This window comes from Vigna unguiculata, chromosome 10 (genome assembly GCF_037176805.1).
Source record: "Vigna unguiculata cultivar grain cowpea cultivar isolate G323 ecotype 2 chromosome 10, ASM3717680v1, whole genome shotgun sequence".
In the NCBI taxonomy this organism is placed as follows: Eukaryota; Viridiplantae; Streptophyta; class Magnoliopsida; order Fabales; family Fabaceae; genus Vigna; species Vigna unguiculata.
The window spans coordinates 43,157,517-43,177,466 of NC_140801.1; the positions used below are offsets into that span (position 1 = coordinate 43,157,517).

At 30.0% G+C, this 19,950-nt stretch overlaps 1 protein-coding gene, 1 long non-coding RNA gene and 1 pseudogene across 3 annotated transcripts; all 3 read left to right on the forward strand.

The window, feature by feature from the left end:
• The first annotated feature begins 458 nt into the window (after positions 1-458).
• LOC114166670 (5-OH-xanthotoxin synthase-like) lies at positions 459-2,374 on the forward strand (annotated as a pseudogene). Its single transcript, XR_014985207.1, has 3 exons — positions 459-1,403; positions 1,579-1,750; positions 1,823-2,374. The product of XR_014985207.1 is annotated as a 5-OH-xanthotoxin synthase-like (transcript).
• An 11,219-nt stretch (positions 2,375-13,593) lies between these two features.
• Positions 13,594-15,296, forward strand: LOC146883260 (uncharacterized). The gene is made up of 2 exons (XR_014984995.1): positions 13,594-14,159; positions 14,948-15,296. It is a non-coding gene; the product is annotated as an uncharacterized LOC146883260 (long non-coding RNA).
• Positions 15,297-17,228: 1,932 nt separating this feature from the next.
• Positions 17,229-19,437, forward strand: LOC114166381 (cytochrome P450 83B1-like). The gene is made up of 2 exons (XM_028051100.2): positions 17,229-18,178; positions 18,715-19,437. Exons 1-2 carry the CDS (start codon positions 17,291-17,293, stop codon positions 19,321-19,323), a joined length of 1,497 nt encoding a protein of 498 aa, XP_027906901.2. The 5' UTR covers positions 17,229-17,290; the 3' UTR covers positions 19,324-19,437.
• The last annotated feature ends 513 nt before the right edge of the window (positions 19,438-19,950 follow it).

A 19,950-nucleotide genomic window follows, 5' to 3' on the forward strand; every position in this document is an offset into this window, starting at 1 on the left:
ATTTGCTGACGGACCTATCCGATCTGACTTTTTTTTTTGACGTACGTGCAGACCTGGCGATAATGGGCCGACTGGCCCCTCTGCCACCCTAGGTGTAGGACACCTCTGAAAAAGTTGATAGTGTCACATTAAAGTTAAAGTAGTTGAAAAGAAATAAAACAATGTTGATGCTGCAAACAAATTAATAAGTCACACAACACAGGATGCGTGAGTTCATTATTGATGCATTGTATTAAAAAGGAAAAATATCTTTTGACAATTTTATATTTTTTGATAAAGTTAACCAAGTTTCTAAAATTAGAATTAAAATTGATTAATTTTTATTTTTTAATTAAAATAAAATAATAAAATAATATTTTTTAACCAAAATAAGGAAGTTTGTGAAAAAATCGTGTGCTCAGGATTCCTCATCTATAAATACCTTACGTGGAAGCTAAAACTTACGGAGTTCTATCGGTCAAAAGTAAGATTCCTATCAATCAAGCATTCTCTTTCTGGTCGTATACACAATGTTCTCATCACTTCTTCTAATTCTTTGCCTAATTTTTCCTTTGTTTTTGCCGTTCTTCTTCAAATACTTCACAACTTTCAAAAGCCCACCATTTCCACCTGGTTCTAGAGGTCTTCCCATAGTAGGAAACCTTCACCAACTAGAAATTTCTTCTCTTCACATGCAGCTATGGCAATTCTCAAAGAAATATGGTTCTTTATTTTCCCTTCAATTTGGTTTAAGACGTGTAATAGTTGTTTCCTCACCAAAACTAGCCAAAGTGGTAATGAAAGACCATGACCTTGAGTGTTGTGATCGACCTAAATTACTTGGCCAACAGAAACTGTCCAATGATGGCTTAGACATGGCATTTTCCTCATACAGTAGCTATTGGAGAGAAATCAGAAAAATCTGTGTTATACATGTCTTTAACTCCAAACGTGTCTCATGTTTTTCCTCAGTGAGAAATTTTGAGGTGAAGCAGATGATAAAAACAATATCTCACCATGCCTCAACTTCAGAAGTTACAAATCTGAATCAAGTGTTAACGTCTCTTAGTAGCTCTATTATATGTAGAATTGCTTTGGGGAAAAGGTATGAAGAGGAAGGAACCGAAAGGAGCATGTTTCACAGGTTGTTCAGTGAGTGTCAAGTCATGATGAGTTCCTTCTTTGTTTCTGAGTATATTCCTTTCATGGGTTGGGATGATACACTCAGGGGACTGCATGCACGTCTTGAACGAACTTTCAAGGAGATGGATAAGTTCTACCAACAAGTCATTGAGGAACACATGGCAGATTCTCATAAAAAGACCCCACAGGAACAGGACATCGTTGATGTCTTACTTCAACTCAAGAAACACTATTCGTTTTCCATCGACATCACTAACGATAACATCAAAGCTGTGCTCATGGTTTGAATTTCCCTTTCTTTCAATTTCATTCCTTCCCTTTGCTTTGTCAACTTCAATTTTCACAGAAAAAAGCTTACATCATCCCTTTCATTTCTTTGTTGAGTATTAAACTAAGGAATCAGGTAATCTAATATTTTCGTCCAATTATTAACTTGTGATTTTTTTTCTTCTGCAGAACATTCTGATTGCAGCAACAGATGCAACTTCAGTCACAGTAGTGTGGGCAATGACTTTTACTATTAAAACATCCACGAGTTATGAAGAAGGTTCAAGAAGAAATAAGGAGTTTAAGTGGTAAAAAACCTTTCTTAGATGAAGATGATGTTCAGAAGCTTCCCTATTTAAAGGCAGTGATAAAAGAAACAATGAGATTGCACCCAGCAGTACCATTACTTCTTCAGAAGCTTCCCTATTTAAAGGCAGTGATAAAAGAAACAATGAGATTGCACCCAGCAGTACCATTACTTCTTCCTAGAGAAACAAGGGAAAAAGTTATGATAGATGGTTATGAAATTCCAGCGAAGACAATAATTTATGTGAATGGTTGGGCTATTCATAGAGACCCTGATGCTTGGGAAGATGCAGAAGAGTTTATACCAGAGAGGTTTTTAAACAGCACTGTAGATCTTCGTGGAAAAGATTTTTGTTTTATTCCATTCGGTGCTGGTCGTAGAATTTGCCCAGGTTTGAATATGGCTTTTGCAACATTCGATGTCATTCTTGGTAATCTTCTTTATTCTTTTGACTGGGAATTGCCGGAAGGAATGAAGAGCGAAGACATTGATACAGAAACATTACCAGGAGTTACGCAGTATAAGAAGAATCCCCTGTGTGTTATGGCCAAGTGCCAAATGTGAATCAGTGAATTGTAAAAAATATTAAAATAAAGATTAGTACTAAAAGAAGTAATAAACTGGGCCATGTACCTGAAATAAATATTAAGAAAATAAAAGTGACCTAGTTAAAATCAATCTTATTTACTTTTAGTATTTATATTTATTTTACTATCAATTAAAATTATATTAATTTTAGTTAATTAATATCGATTATACAAATATTAATATAATATATTTTTAATATTAATGCTAATTTGTTTTATCAAACTGTATGTTTTCGTGAAGACAAAATAAATCGTAAATTATTTTAATCGAGGTACATATTTCGAGATGAAAATCTTCTCATTGAATGAAATATATTTTCACTATTAATGTAATTTGTGTTGATGTGTCCAACACAACTTTCAATAATTTAAAAAATAAAAAATTGTATCCATTCTCAATGAAAAAACAAAACTTAAACAAAAAAGACAAAAGAAAAGTTTTTAATCGAAAGAGATGAACATGAACGAAAAGAATGAGTATCCATGGAGGAGATGACGATGTACGAAACAAATAAATGTGATAAAATTTATATAAAAAATGAGAAAAATTATATAAAATAAGAAAACAAAATTATAAGTAGGAAGATTTTTTATTTTAAATTTAAGTTTTGCATTAAAAATAATTTATTATTCTTATTCGTAGTTGTGAAAACACATAAATTTATAATAATACAATCAAAATACTTATTTGCTTCACTAAATATTATTATTATTATTATTAAAATAGTAGTTAGAAATTAAAATATCGGTCTACAGGAAACACTGTTTATAAAACTAATTATTAATGATTTTACTATCAGTTTATTCAACATTACATGCTATCGGTTTCCAAAAATTAATGATTTTAGATATAACATTATTTATTAATTAGGGTTAACTTTTGGTTATCAATATTAATATTTTGCGAAGTATGATTATTTTTTTTAAACGTTACTAGATATTTATATTTTAAAAGAATTGCAACATAATAATATATCTCTATCAATTTTCTCCTCACCATGTACACGTCCCCTCTATTATAACAATAGAAATTTCTTGAGTTTGCGTCCACCATATGATACATAAAGAAAAATTATCTTTTGACAAACTTTCTTAACAAACTTTTGATAAAGTTTTTATAAATAAGATTGAATAGATTAATTTTTTATTTTTTAATCAAAATATTGTAATATTTTTTTACAGTAATTTGTCAAAAGGTTTGTCAAATTTACTGAAAAAGTCGATAGTGTCACATCACATCAAAGTTAAAGGAGTTGAAAAGAAATAAAGCAAGGATGATGCATATACAGCATAAGATCAGGCTATATAAGGGGTGTACACTTTTATACATATATAAGATAATATAGATAATTTTATTTGATTGCTTCTTCTTGTTATCCTTTCATTATTTTGTAACATGCAGCCTTTGATTCCCTAACAAATTGGTATCGAGAATAAGAAGAGTTGCAATCATGATAAAAGAAGATATATTTTTCTTTCATAACAATCATTATGGTATGTCTCAACGAACACATTTTTTTAAATTTACGGTTCTTGATGACAAGAAATAAGACAAATGGAATGTTCAATTAAATACACTATTGGGTTTCTAATATTAAAAAATAAAATAAGATTCGCGTCGACATAGTTAACATTAATATTATTTATCTTTAGTATTTATATCTATGGGTTAAATATGTTTTTGGTTTTTTAATTTGTTGTGAAAATTGAAATTAGTTTCTCTTCAAAATTTTGACAAAATTTAGTCTCTTAACTTTAGAAATGTATGAATTTAGTCTTTTTAACCAAATTTTGTTAAGTTTATTTGATGTTTCAAACACGTTTCTCAACTAACATGAAGCAAAAATATATCAAACGGGATAAACAACTCAAATGCTATCATGAAAATACGTTTGAAACATCAAATAAACTTAACAAAATTTGGTTAAAAGGATTAAATTCATGCATTTATTGTAACACCTAAAAGTTAATGATAGATTACTTTTCTTATACAATGTATTGGAGTTATACTTTTTATCTTCATTATTTCTAACATTACAAAATAAAATTCCAATAATCATATTATATACACTATTAACAATTTTTTTTTTTTGTGATCAAGTCAATATATTTTAAAGAAACTATATTTAAGATCTTCAATGAGAAAACATTTTATGCATAAAAAAAATGTTGATAGTACTTATAATATTTGCTAGCTATAAATTTACAAAATAAATTGTACTGATATAATGAGATAATTCATATAGGCAATAATTCTTTACTAACAAATTATATGATGGTTGAATATTATATATATATATATATATATATATATATATATTATTGAAACTAATAATACAATAAATTATGAATATACGTTTAATAATAATCGATATATGAATTTATATACAAAAAGTTTGAATAAATACAAAACGAATAAATGGAAAACGGGTAACAATCAAATGCAAAATCTTTGAAAACGAAGTAAAAGTGGATTGAATAACAAGTCAATGAGAAAGTTATTATTGTAACTAATAAAAATTAAAAGAAAGGAAAAAAAAGAAAAAATATATATGTGTGTGTGTGTGTGTGTGTGTGTGTGTGTGTGTGTGTGTGTGTGTGTGTGTGTGTGTGTGTGTGTGTGTGTGTGTGTGTGTGTGTGTGTGTGTGTGTGTGTGTGTGTGTGTGTGTGTGTGTGTGTGTGTGTGTGTGTGTGTGTGTGTGTGTGTGTGTGTGTGTGTGTGTGTGTGTGTGTGTGTGTGTGTGTGTGTGTGTGTGTGTGTGTGTGTGTGTGTGTGTGTGTGTGTGTGTGTGTGTGTGTGTGTGTGTGTGTGTGTGTGTGTGTGTGTGTGTGTGTGTGTGTGTGTGTGTGTGTGTGTGTGTGTGTGTGTGTGTGTGTGTGTGTGTGTGTGTGTGTGTGTGTGTGTGTGTGTGTGTGTGTGTGTGTGTGTGTGTGTGTGTGTGTGTGTGTGTGTGTGTGTGTGTGTGTGTGTGTGTGTGTGTGTGTGTGTGTGTGTGTGTGTGTGTGTGTGTGTGTGTGTGTGTGTGTGTGTGTGTGTGTGTGTGTGTGTGTGTGTGTGTGTGTGTGTGTGTGTGTGTGTGTGTGTGTGTGTGTGTGTGTGTGTGTGTGTGTGTGTGTGTGTGTGTGTGTGTGTGTGTGTGTGTGTGTGTGTGTGTGTGTGTGTGTGTGTGTGTGTGTGTGTGTGTGTGTGTGTGTGTGTGTGTGTGTGTGTGTGTGTGTGTGTGTGTGTGTGTGTGTGTGTGTGTGTGTGTGTGTGTGTGTGTGTGTGTGTGTGTGTGTGTGTGTGTGTGTGTGTGTGTGTGTGTGTGTGTGTGTGTGTGTGTGTGTGTGTGTGTGTGTGTGTGTGTGTGTGTGTGTGTGTGTGTGTGTGTGTGTGTGTGTGTGTGTGTGTGTGTGTGTGTGTGTGTGTGTGTGTGTGTGTGTGTGTGTGTGTGTGTGTGTGTGTGTGTGTGTGTGTGTGTGTGTGTGTGTGTGTGTGTGTGTGTGTGTGTGTGTGTGTGTGTGTGTGTGTGTGTGTGTGTGTGTGTGTGTGTGTGTGCGTGCGTGTGTGTGCGTGTGTGTGTGTGTGTGCGTGTGTGTGTGTGTGTGTGTGTAAAAATTAAAGAGATTAGAAGCATTTAATGTTAGCATATCCGTTTCTATCTTTTATCCTTTCACTATGAAAAAAAAATCTAGGACTGGATGTTGAGAACTAATGGAATCAGAGTAGTATAGGAACTAAGTTAATTAAGAATCAAACTAAAAGTAAGGATTACCTAATATAGTATAAATAGGGGTGGGGTTAGAGAAATAAAGAGCGAAAGAGATAAGTTAGAAAAAAGAAATAGAGAGAAGCTTTTGTGTGGATCCATTAAAAGAAAGAGAAGTTACAACAACGAAGAAAAAAAATTTCATCCCAAAAGTCTAGATGGTTGTTTCCAACATGCCTGATCCCTTCTAGTGTAAATAATATTATGTGTGCTAAATGATGTAAATATAGAATGCATATCGTATTGTAAAATATATAAGCATATATGTGAATATTTTAAGTTTGTTAGATATTATTGTAAAATTTGATATTAAAATTTTATAAGTAAATCATATAATAATAATAATAATAAAAGGGTTCGTAAGTCGTCACATTTATAAAGTTGGGATTAAATTAGGTTAAAGTTTCCAAAAAGAACTAATTCCAATCTTGACTAAAAATTAAAAAACCAAAAACATATTTAACTCTAATTTATTTTAGTATCAACTACACTAATGCTAATTTTATTTATTTTGTTATTTAATTAAGTTAATATCCATTATACCAACACTAATATAATATATTTTTAATATTTATGTAATTTAGCTTCAGTTGTCTCAATGCTAATTTATTTATTATCAAACTGTATGCTTTTTGTGAAGACAAAAAAGTTGTAGATTATTTTAATCGACAGGTACATATTTGAAGATCAAAATTTTTCTTAGTGAATGAAACCTTTTTTTACTATTAATGTAATTTGTATTGGTGTGGCCAACACAACTTTCAATAATTTCAAAAAACTGTTTCTTGTACAATGTATCCATCATCAAGAAAAACAAAACATAAACAAAAGAATAGAAAAAAAGGATTTTAATTGAAAGAGACGAGGATGCATGAAGTAAATAAATGTGAGAAGATTTATATAGAAGAGTAAGAGAGAAAAGTTGTAAGTGGGAAAATTTTCCATCTTTAAATTTAGACCTTTGATTAAGAATAATCTACGACTCTTATTCGTTGTTGTGAAGACACACGAATTTATAGTGGTACCATCAAAATACCGATCTATTTCATCAAACATTATTATCAAAATAGTAGTTAAAAATTAAAATGTTAGTCTACACAAATTGAGAAATACATAAATTAAACATTCAAATAATTCATATATTATTAAACAACATTCTAGTCTCTAAAAAAATCAAATTGTCAACCTACATAATTAGAGGTAATAAATATTACAATTACAAACTTACGAAAAATTGGTAAAATAAAAAATAAAGGATTGTCATCGGCGTGGATTCAATGTTGTGGTGACTATATATTCATGGTGGCTGGATTGAGACGGGGGAGTTAGAGGATGAAGATGATTACGTGACAATATGTTACTCAACATATTTTGAGTGCTAGAATCAAGGACATGTGGCAATGTCTCATTGGCTTAAATGTGTGTTAGGATTGAGAACAGTCTCTTCTTGATTTGACAAATTTGAGATTATAGGATAACGTCACGTGACTTTTCTGGTTGGCTAGATTTGTGGACACATGACATCTTATAATTGTGGTTGTTTTTTACCTTACTTTATAACTTGAAAGAATTTATTTTCAAATGAACCAAAATTTAAATTTAGTTACATCAACAAGCATTAGAATGTTCACAAATATTTTATGTAACTAAAATCATTTTTTAAATATTTTTATCTTACAAATTTAAGAGGCCTAATTATTACAAATCTTATTTAAATCAATTTTTAAAGTACAAAATTCAATTAAAAATCCAAAATTAAAGTTTCAATAAGAACATAAATTTGCATTTATAAATAATGGGTTACAACTTAATTACTTTTTTACCCAACTCAAACCTTTTTAACTCACATATTAAGTGAGTTAGGTTTAGTTTGATATATATATATATATATATATATATATATATATATATATATATATATATATATATATATATATATATATATATATATATATATATATATATATATATATATATATATATATATATATATATATTGAAGAAATTAGGAAGCATTTAACGTTAGCAGATCCGTTTCTATCTTTTATCCTTTTGTTGTGAAACAAATCTAAGACTAGATGTTGAGAACTAATGGAATCAAAATAGTATATGAACTAAGTTAATTAAGAATCAAACTAGAAGTAATGATTACCTAATATAGTATAAATAGGGGTGGGGTAAGAGAAATAAAGAGCCAAAGAGATAAACTGAAAAAAAAAAACAGAGAGAAGCTTTTTGTGTGGATCCGTTGAAAAAGAGAGAAGTTACAACAACAAAGAAAAAAAAAATTATCACCAAAGTCTCGATACAACCTTGGTGTGTTTTCCATAATAACTAAGGTAAGGGGAGGAGACATCTATCATTTTATCTTTTTACTTTGATTATTTATATCTCTATATTTACCTTAAGTGAGGTGTCCCTAACTTCATTCTAATTTATATTTAGTTCTTGTTCCTATTTATTTATTTATATTCATCTCCAGTTGTGCAATGGTTCTATTTATTCAGTTTATATTTACTCTCATTTATTTATTTATATTTATCTCCAGTTACGTACTGGTCACTTTTATTTGTTTATATTTATTTTAATTATTCATTGATCTTGTCTATTTATTTATATAATTATATGGTTTAATATTCAAATAAAATTTATGATAAATAAAGATTTGATTATTGTAGGTGGAGGCATGACCTTGGGGATTTAAACGAGTTAGTATTACTCAAGATGAAATGTTCTTGAGTTACTTTATTGGTCATGAGCTCATTTATCATGACTAGTCGCTACAAAATTAATCAATATCTTTATAAAGTATGATGAAATTCAATTTTACGGATTTGGAAGAGTTTCCATCTTATTTTATCTTACTATGATATACTGTATATTTTTATGTGATATTGGTCTCACTTCCCTGTTTTATGATTGTATATGAAAAACAAAATTTTATAACCTCATCATAGATGGCTACTCCCATCCCAACATGCCTGATCCCTTATTCACTGGCATCGTGGCTGTATTCTCGGGAAATGCATGACAAACAAATGCAGTAAATAATTCTGTGACATTTAAGGGGTTTAAGGGGAACAGAAACTCTACTATCACTTTCCTTTCGACTCCAAATGCACCTATTATCATTGAAGGACAAGAGAGCTACCTTTTTCTTATCCCCAATAGTCCAAGTGAACCTTATCCATAACTTTTTTATATGAGAGGGGGGGGGGGGGGGGGGGGGGAACTGTAAATAAATAACACTCCTTCCTCTTCTAGTATAGAAAATATTATGTGTGCTAAATGATGTAAATATAGGATGCATATCGTACTGTAAAATATATAAGCATATATATGAATACTTTAAGTTTGTTAGATATTATTGTAAAATTTGATATTAAAATTTTATTAGTAAATCATATAATAATAATAATAATAATAATAAAAAAAAAAGGTTCGTAAGTCGCCACATTAATAAAGTTGGTATTAAATTAGGTTAAAGTTTCGACAAAGAACTAATTCTAATCTTGACTAAAAGTTAAGAAACCAAAAACATATTTAACTCTAATTTATTTTAGTATCAACTACACTAATGCTAATTTTATTTATTTTATTATTTAATTAATTTAATATCCATTATACCAACACTAATATAATATATTTTTAATATTTATGTAATTTAGCTTCAGTTGTCTCAATGCTAATTTATTTATTATAAAACTGTTTGCTTTTGTGAAGACAAAAAAGTTGTAGATTATTTTAATCGAGAGGTACATATTTGAAGATGAAATTTTTTCTTAGTGAGTGAAACCTTTTTTTACTATTAATGTAATTTGTATTGGTGTGGCCAACACAACTTTCAATAATTTCAAAAAAAATGTTTCTTGTACAATGTATCCATCATCAAGAAAAACAAAACATAAACAAAAGAATAGAAAAAAGGATTTTAATTGAAAGAGATGAGGATGCATGAAGTAAATAAATGTGAGAAGATTTATATAGAAGAGTAAAAGAGAAAAGTTGTAAGTGGGAAAAAATTTTCCATCTTTAAATTTAGGCATTTGATTAAGAATAATCTACAACTCTTATTCGTTGTTGTGAAGACATACGAATTTATAGGGGTACCATCAAAATACCGACCTATTTCATCAAATGTTATTATCAAAATAGTAGTTAAAAATTAAAATGTTAGCCTACACAAATTGAGAAATACATAAATTAAACATTCAAATAATTCATATATTATTAAACAACATTCTAGTCTCTAAAAAAATGAAATTGTCAACCTACATAACTAGAGGTAATAAATATTACAATTAAAAACTTACGAAAAATTGGTGAAATAAAAAATAAAGGATTGTTGTCGGTGTGGATCTAATGTTGTGGTGACTACATATTCATGGTGGCTAGATCGAGACGGGGGAGTTCGAGGATGAAGATGATGACGTGACAATATGTTACTCAACATATTTTGAGTGCAAGAATCAAGGACATGTGGCAATGTCTCATTGGCTTAAATGTGTGTTAGGATTGAGAACACATGTCTCTTCTTGATTTGACAAATTTGAGATTATAGGATAACGTCACGTGACTTTTCTGGTTGGCTAGATTTGTGGACACATGACATCTTATAATTGTGGTTGTTTTTTACCTTACTTTATAACTTGAAATAATTTATTTTCAAATGAACCAAAATTTAAATTTAGTTACATCAACAAGCATTAGAATGTTCACAAATATTTTATGTAACTAAAATCATTTTTTAAATATTTTTATCTTACAAATTTAAGAGGCCTAATTATCACAAATCTTATTTAAATCCATTTTTAAAGTACAAAATTCAATTAAAATCCAAAATTAAAATTTCATTAAGAACAGAAATTTGCATTTATAAATAATGGGTTACACCTTAATTACTTTTTTGCCCAATTCAAACCTTTTTAACTCATTTATTAAGTGAGTTATGTTTAGTTTGATATATATATATATATATATATATATATATATATATATATATATATATATATATATATATATATATATATATATATATATAAAACGACTGATGAATAAGTTGACTTTACAGGTTTAAACTCATTTAGAGATCTCTAAACTTATGTTAGAAAGGTGATGCACTTTGGCATTTGGATTACCTTCTAGCCTAAAACAAATTGTTTTTCCTATGAACTTGGAAGCTTCGTATTATTATTATTTTCTTTCACAATTTCAGGTATAGTTAGGTGGTTGTATGTAGAAGATTGTTTTCCAATTATTAGTTAAGCTTCTTCAAGAGGAATTAGTTTTGTAAATTAAGAAATTTGCCTTAATCTCAATACACTTGAATCTTCTAGCTTAAAAAAAGAATTGGAGTGTCTTAAGATCGAGACGAATTTCTTAAAGAGTTTAATCGATAGAAGAAAAAAAAAAAAAAAAAGATCTTCTGTATATAGTCTCCAAAACAAGCTCCAAACAACCAACAAGAAAGGGAAAAAACAAAGAAAATTATGAGTTTATTTGAAATGTTTAGGCCGAATAGTGAGGCTCCAATACCAAATGCATCGCCCCTTACATAGGTCCAATTCTAATGTACATTTAACGTTTAATTGACTGATGGACTTATTTATTTTTCATATATCTTCTGTGGCAGTGTTCATAATTTGTTTGGACGAATAAAGATTTTGTGATTTGAGATGAACAATGCGTCTTGTCGCTACCAAAGTCAAGATTTTTTTTTTGGAGAAAGAATCAGGATCTATTGTTTTATGTCCATTCATAAAAAAAAAAAAAAAAAATCTATAAGACAATCCAACAATAGAAATACCAGCTTATGTTTTGGTACACACATTTTACCAAGGTTGTAGAAGTATATGATCTAGAGCAATTTCTTTTATATTGACAGTTCCTTAAACGACAAATAAATTAAATGTCGTGACTGTGGCAAACCTATATGCACCTACAAAAGTATCCAATGTCTATTGTATAATAAAACCAAAAATGTCTATATAATATCTTTCAATGAGGCAAAGTAACGAAAATTTAATGTTGATTCTTTTACACCACAAAAACTTTACAGCGTCTGAAAAATATCCAATGTCTGGAGTTTTTTTTTTTTTTTCTTTCTATTACAACTATTAATGTTTGTTTGGAGTTAGGATTCAAATCTAGAACCAATTAGAGTATGTTAAGTTAATTATTAGGATAAATTATCTCATTTTTTAAAACTATGGATATTGTATCTCTTTTATTTACAAATGAGGTAAGATTTACAATTAAATTTGTATTTATATTGTTTTAGAATTCATAATGAGGGATGATTCTTTTATCAAAATAATATACTATGTTTCTTTTCTTGCTTACTGATTTTATCAAAAATTCATCAGCTCTAGTGAGAATGAGTTTTAGGATTATCAAGCCTTGTTTTTGTCGTCTTTCTATCCAAGATTCTTTTTTTTTTCTAATGTTATTTTCAATTCTCAATTGTTAATTAATTCTAATTGGTATCTTGTAAATTCCCAATTTCATTAGTTTCAATTCTACTGGAATTTATTATTTGATATTCTAAGCAAAGGGGTTCGAGTGGTAAGATAATCATATGTATTGTTTGTTGCGTTTTCCCTCTGTTTACATTACCATTAATGTCATTGTTCAAGTAATTATTTAAGGCAATGTTTACGTCATTGTTCACAATAGTGTCCACGTTATTGTTCTTTTTTTATTGTTGCTGTCATTTTGTATCAAGTGATGTGCAATTCTAAAATCAAATTTTAATTATATAAATAATAGAAAAAAATAGTAATTGAAAAAAAAACAAAAAAAAACAACGAAGTTAAATCCATGGAATAAAAGAGAAAGAAGAAGAAAATAATATTTGTCCATTATACACCACTTATTTGTTAAAATTTCTTAGTTTAAAGTGTTTTCTTTAATTTTTGTTGTCGTCCACATTTTGTTATTGTCTTGCTTGTTTGTTGGTGATAAAATTGTTCTTTATCACTTCTCTTTGATGTTAAAATTATTTTAAGCTTGTGATTGCGACCACTGAAAGTGATTTTTGATAATTCGTTGAAAGTGAGCCTTGATAATTGATTGCTTGATTATTGTAACAACCTTAAGTTAGAGAACAAATAGTAAAAGGTAGCATAATCATTTAAATAATTTGACTCTTGTGTTTTTAATCAATCGCCTTCCTTCTACATTTATTGATTTTGACTCTCCTTTCTTTTGTGTTTTTAAAACTCACCTCGATTATAGTATTTTACATACTTTCGGGTGTGTATGTTTTGTTCATTTACCTCCGCTTGAAAGGGATAAACTTGGGGCATAATCTGTCTAGTGTGCTTTTTTGGGGTATAATCAACCTTTTTGGATTGCTACAAATGTCACATTTTTTTATAGTCAATTATGTTTCCTTGTCTTTCTTGTACTTCAAATGATGTTGCTACTCTTCCCACTTTTTCTATATTATTCCCATCTATAGAACGTTTCCAAATTGGCATCACATATATAGGACAACATCATTTATAAGTTTCCACTCCCTCTTCTGTCTTTGATCTACTACATGTACCAATTGAACCACGCCGATCTGGTCAAATATCTCGAGCTCCTAATAGATATTCGCCAGAAATGTATGCTTATTCTCATACTTCTCTAACAACTTCTCTTTCTAGCATATCTATTCTTACTTGTTACTCACAAGTTGTTAAAGATATATGTTGGATAAAGGCAATGAATGATGACCTTTAGGTCCTACAAGAGAACTTCACATGAGATATTATTTCTTGCCCTCTTAATATCAAACTCATAGGTTGAAAATGGGTGTATTCTATGAAACTAATTTTTTACAATTCTCTCAATCGTTACAAGGCAAGACTAGTTGTCTTAGGAAACAAACAAGAATATGTCATTGACTATGATGAGATATTTGCACTTGTTGCCAAAATGACAATTGTAGAATTGTCCTTCTTATAACACCTCTAAGGGTTGGTCCATTCATCAAATGGATGTGAAGAATGCATTTCATCATGGTGAATTGATTGAAGATATTTACATGCTTCCTCCTCATGGCCATCATTCTCTTCATCTACAAGCGTGTGCAAGTTCAATTGTTCTTTATATGGTTTGAAGCAAGCTCCTCAAGCATGGTATGACAAGTTTCGTTCTACTCTCCTTGGGTTCTCCTTTACACATAGTAAATATGATTCTTCCTTGTTCATTCACCACACACTTTATTCTACTTCTTTATGTTGATGATATGGTTATTATTGGCTTTGATCAAGCATCCATCTAAGAACTTAGACAACAATTACAAGCTTCATTTCGTATGAAAGATCTTGGACACTTACATTATTTCCTTGGCCTTGAAGTTAAATCCACATTTAATGGTATTTTTCTCCATCAACATAAGTATACCACATATCTCATTTCTATGGTTGGCCCTCAACCAACTACTTTTGGATACTCCTCTTGAAGTTAATGTTAAAATCACTACAATGAGGGTGACCTTTTGCCTAATCCTTTATTATACTGACAAGTAGTGTGTAGTCTTAATTACTTGACCATTACACATCTTAACATCTCATTTGTTGTTAAGTAAGTGAGTCAATTCATGCACTCTCCTCACCATCTCCACTTGGCTGCAATTCATCGCATACTACACTATTTGAAGGTATTTCTTAGCGAGGTTTATTTTTCCCATTGACACACCTCCTAAATTAATTTCTTCTAGTGATGTCGATTGGGATGGTTGTCCTGAGACTTGCCGATCAGTCATTGATTGGTGCATGTTTCTAGGTTCTTCATTGATCTCATGAAAAAGTAAGAAACAATCATGCATATCTAAATATGTATTGAATCTAAGTATTGCACCATATCTACTTTTGAAATAATTTGGCTTCGTGGCCTTTTTTCTAAACTTGGGTTTCCTCAACAGGATCCAACGCCTCTTTATGCTAGGAATTGGAGTGTCATTCAAATTGCTACAAATTCATTGTTCCATAAGCGCACGAAGCATATTGAAATAGATTGTCACTCTATTCGGGAAGCTTATGATGATTATGTTATTTCACTCCCTTATGTTACTACTTAACTTCAAGTTGCGAATATTCTTAACAAGGTTGTTCCTCGCTCGCGTTATCAATTTCTTGTTAGCAAATTGATGTTGCTTGACCAGTTCCATCAATTTGAGGAGGGATGCAAATTAGGAAATAATTTGTCTTCTTAAATATTTTGATACGATTCCTAAAAATAAGCTAGATAATTCATAGATTGATTTGTGTCAATCAAGAATTAATTTATCTCCTTAAATAATATTTTGATATGGTTTCATAAGAATAAGTTAGGCAAATCATAGATTGATTTATCCTCCCTAATTTCAGATTATATAATATTTTGTAATTATGAATAATAATTATTATAACTATTCCTAGCATTATTTATAGTGGGAATAACAATAGGGAGACATCAAGGCATTTTTAATGAGAGCTTAAGGTTGTTCAGTGGATCTACCCTTACCTAATTTTTCAATAAGTTAACTCTTATTCATATTCATGTAATTAAATGCTCATTTAATTGTGGTGAAATAAACGAGATGCCAGATACTAGTGTAGATATTGGTGATGAATTAATGATGGACATTATTATAAACCATGTGATGAATTCTTGATTATAAGTTTACAACTTTCTTTTAAAATAATGTTTAAGTTTAACTTTCTTTTTCACAATTATTGCAAATATTTTGAGATTTCAAACCCTTCCCTCTTTAATAGAACTGAGAAAATACACTATCAATAAATATGAAAGTTTATAGATCCTAAAAGTATTCAAGACATTTGTTTTGTTTCAAAACTGTATATTAAGTTATATAAATTTGTATTTAAAGATTAAAAATTAAAAATAAAATGTATTTTATTTTATCTTACTTTCAATTTCATATATTTAATTGACTATTAGTAATTTATGAAACACAAAAATATACACTAACCAATCAACATATAAAAAAAAGATATATTTTAAAAATAAAACAAAATTAAAAAAGCAATTAAATAGAAGCAAAATATAGGGTTAAATCAATAGAATTAAATAGAGCATGTTTCATTACACCCATTACACCCAATAGTTTCATAGTGTTTATGAGTCAAGGTCATGGGTAATTTAAACATTCCTTCCTCCTTCAACCCTCTAACACTCCTTTTAAGGACAAAATTGTGAAAAGAGTTTCAGACTTCAAAATAGACAATGATATAACCCTAATAATGATCTTTTAGTGCACTTGGGATCTGAACATTGATGTTATCTTTGAAAATGAAAACGAGGTGCTAAAGATGAATCCTCGTTCCTTTATCCCTCCATTGAGGGATGATTCATCATTCCCCTTATATTTTGACTAGGAAACTTGTTCCGCTACACCCCCAATAGTTTCACATTACTAATAGTTTCACATTACTAAGGATTCGAAGCCAATGATAATTTAAACACTCCTTACTCCTTCATTTATTTGAGACATATTTTCAGGAGAAAATCGTGACAAGATTTTTGGCTACAAAACAAACTATACCTAGATGCAGTGACTGACCCTAACTAAGATGTGTCATATGTGAGAATGAAAACGAGGTTTCAAAGATGAACCCTAGTTCCCTTGGCCCTCCACTAGGGGATAAATCCTCATTTTCCTTAGATTTCGACTCGGAAACTTGTTCCAGTACACCCAATAGTCCCACATCGTTTTAGAGTTGAGACTAAAGATAATTTCGTCTTCAATTTGTTGTGACAGGAAGTTTCAGACTCTAAAGTGAACAATAGAAGAAAATAGAATAAATACAAATAAAATAGAATCTCTAAATGTAATACAATAAAAATAAAAACAAGAGTACAGTTATGTAAATCAGAAGAAAAAAGAGTATTTGTCTTCAATGATTATTTTTTTTTAAACTAATTCCTTGTTCTCTAATTTAACGTTTTATCCAAGTGTTATATGTATAAAAGTCTTTTCATTTACGATAAAACAAATTAACTTTTTATGTATACAATTGTATTGGTTGTCGATCTTTTTCATAAAGTTAACAGAAATTTTATTGAGTAATACGCATGTTTTTATTTCGTACATATAAATTTTAGTCAACATAAAAAGAGTATTATTGATGCAATGTATTAAAATTTGTGTCCTCGGGATTCCTCATCTATAAATACCATACGAGGATGCTGAACCTACGGAGTTCTATCAGTCAAAAGTTAGATTTCTTTCAACTATTCCCTTTCTGGTCATATATATGTGACAATGTTCTCATCACTTCTTCTAATTCTTTGCCTAACTTTTCTTTTGCTCTTCTTCTTCAAATACCATACATCTTTCAAAAGCCCTCCATTTCCACCTGGCCCTAGAGGTCTTCCCATAGTAGGAAATCTTCACCAACTGGAAAGTTCTTCTCTTTATATGCAGCTACGGCAATTCTCAAAGAAATATGGTCCTTTATTTTCCCTTCAATTAGGTTTAAGACGAGTAATAGTTGTTTCCTCACCAAGACTTGCCAAAGTGGTAATGAAAGACCATGACCTTGAGTGTTGTGATCGACCTAAATTACTTGGCCAACAGAAACTGTCCTATAATGGGTCAGACATGGTATTTTCCTCATACAGTAGCTATTGGAGAGAAATCAGAAAAATCTGTGTTATACATATCTTTAGCTCCAAAAGTGTCTCATGTTTTTCCTCAGTAAGAAATTTTGAGGTGAAGCAGATGATAAAAACAATATCTCGCCATGCCTCAACTTCAGAAGTTACAAATCTGAACCAATTGTTAACGTCTCTTAGTAGCACTATTATATGTAGAATTGCTTTGGGGAGAAGGTATGAAGAGGAAGGAACCGAAAGGAGCATGTTTCACAGGTTGTTCAGTGAGTGTCAAGCCATGGTTGCTATCCCCTTTTTTTCAGATTATATTCCTTTCATGGGTTGGATTGATAAACTGAGGGGACTCCATGCACGACTTCAACGGAGTTTCAAGGAGATGGATGACTTCTACCAACAAGTCATTGAGGAACACATGGCAGATTCTCATGAAAAGACTCCACAGGAAGAGGACATCGTTGATGTCTTACTTCAACTCAAGAAACACTATTCGTTTTCCATCGATATCACCAATGATAACATCAAAGCTGTGCTCATGGTTTGAATTTCCCTTCCTTTCAACTTCATTCCTCCCCTTTACTTTGTCAACTTCAATTTGCACAGAAAGAAACTTACTTTGTTGAGTATTAAACTAAGGAGACAAATAATCTAATATTCACTTATTCACATTATTGAGAATACAAATGGAAATTTAAGTAAAAATTGAAAGTTGAGAAATATACAAGTAAAAAAACTCATTACCTTAATGATTTAGTTGTAATTGAAATTAACCTTTTATATCTTATTAGTTTTGTATCTCTTCAATGGAAATACTTGTGGTTTAAAATGTTTCTGTTTAAGGAAGAAAACTAATGTGAAGAGACTGGGAATCCAAATATGCATTTCTTCTTTAAAATAATATCAAAACACTGTTTTGAATGAGAACCGGTCACTTGTATCATAAACTAATCTTAGTCCAACGTAGGTACATTTGTCAATCCACATGGAAAAGGAAATTGTTTAACACTGACGAAATACAATATTAATGTGCAAATTTATTTTCATCTATTAAGTACTGATTTTTTTCTTCTGCAGAACATTCTCATTGGAGGAACAGATACAACTGCAGTCACAGTAGTGTGGGCTATGACTTTACTGTTAAAGCATCCAAGAATCATGAAGAAAGTTCAAGAAGAAGTAAGAAGTTTAAGTGGTGAGAAAGCCTTCTTAGATGAAGATGATGTTCGAAAGTTTCCCTATTTTAAAGCAGTGGTAAAAGAAACATTGAGATTGTATCCACCAGCACCATTGCTTGTACCAAGGGAAACAAAGGAAAAATTAGTGATAGATGGTTATGAAATTCCAGCGAAGACAATAATATATGTGAATGGTTGGGCTATTCATAGAGATCCTGAGGCTTGGGAAGATGCAGAAGAGTTTATACCAGAGAGGTTTTTAAACAGCACAGTAGATCTTCGTGGACAAGATTTTTGTTTCATACCATTCGGTGCTGGTCGTAGAATGTGTCCAGCTTTGAATATGGCTTTTGCTACATTGGATGTTATTCTTGGTAACCTTCTTTATTCCTTTGACTGGGAATTGCCGGAAGGAATGAAGAGTGAAGACATTGATACAGAAACGTTGCCAGGAGTTACACAGCATAAGAAGAATCCTCTGTGTGTTAGGGCGAAATGCCAAATGTGAATCCAAAAGTTGAATGTGAACTATAAGAAGAATGAAAAATTATGTTTTGACAAGAAATTTTTTGACAAATTGACAAAGTTACTATAAATGGAATTAAAATAGATTTTTATTTTACTTTTTAACCAAAATAAAATAATAAAATAATACTTTTTTACTTAAAATGGTAATTTGTCAAAAGTTTATTAAAAAGAACTTTGTTAAAGTATCACTTCCCAAGAAGAATCCTCTGTGTTTGTTGACTACAGTATTAGTTTCTAAACTTTAGCATAGACATTAATTTTTTAATAAATAAAAATATTTATACTAGTTTTAGATTATTGGTTAGATTGTTAAGGAAAATTATCTGGACAAAATTTTTTTTAACAAACTTAACAAAGTTTCTAAAAATAGAATTAAAGTACATTAAATTTTTATCTTTTAATTAAAATAAAATAATATGTTTTTACCTAAGAAAATTTATCAAAACTTTATTAAAAAAAACTTTGTCGACCTATAATATCTCGATTGTTGATCTTAATAGAGTTCATTTAATATTGAACGTTAATAGAGACGATTTAGTCAATTCCAAGTCGGTGATAACAATTGTAAAGCTATTTTTAGGATTAAATACTTTTTCGTTTCATTTTC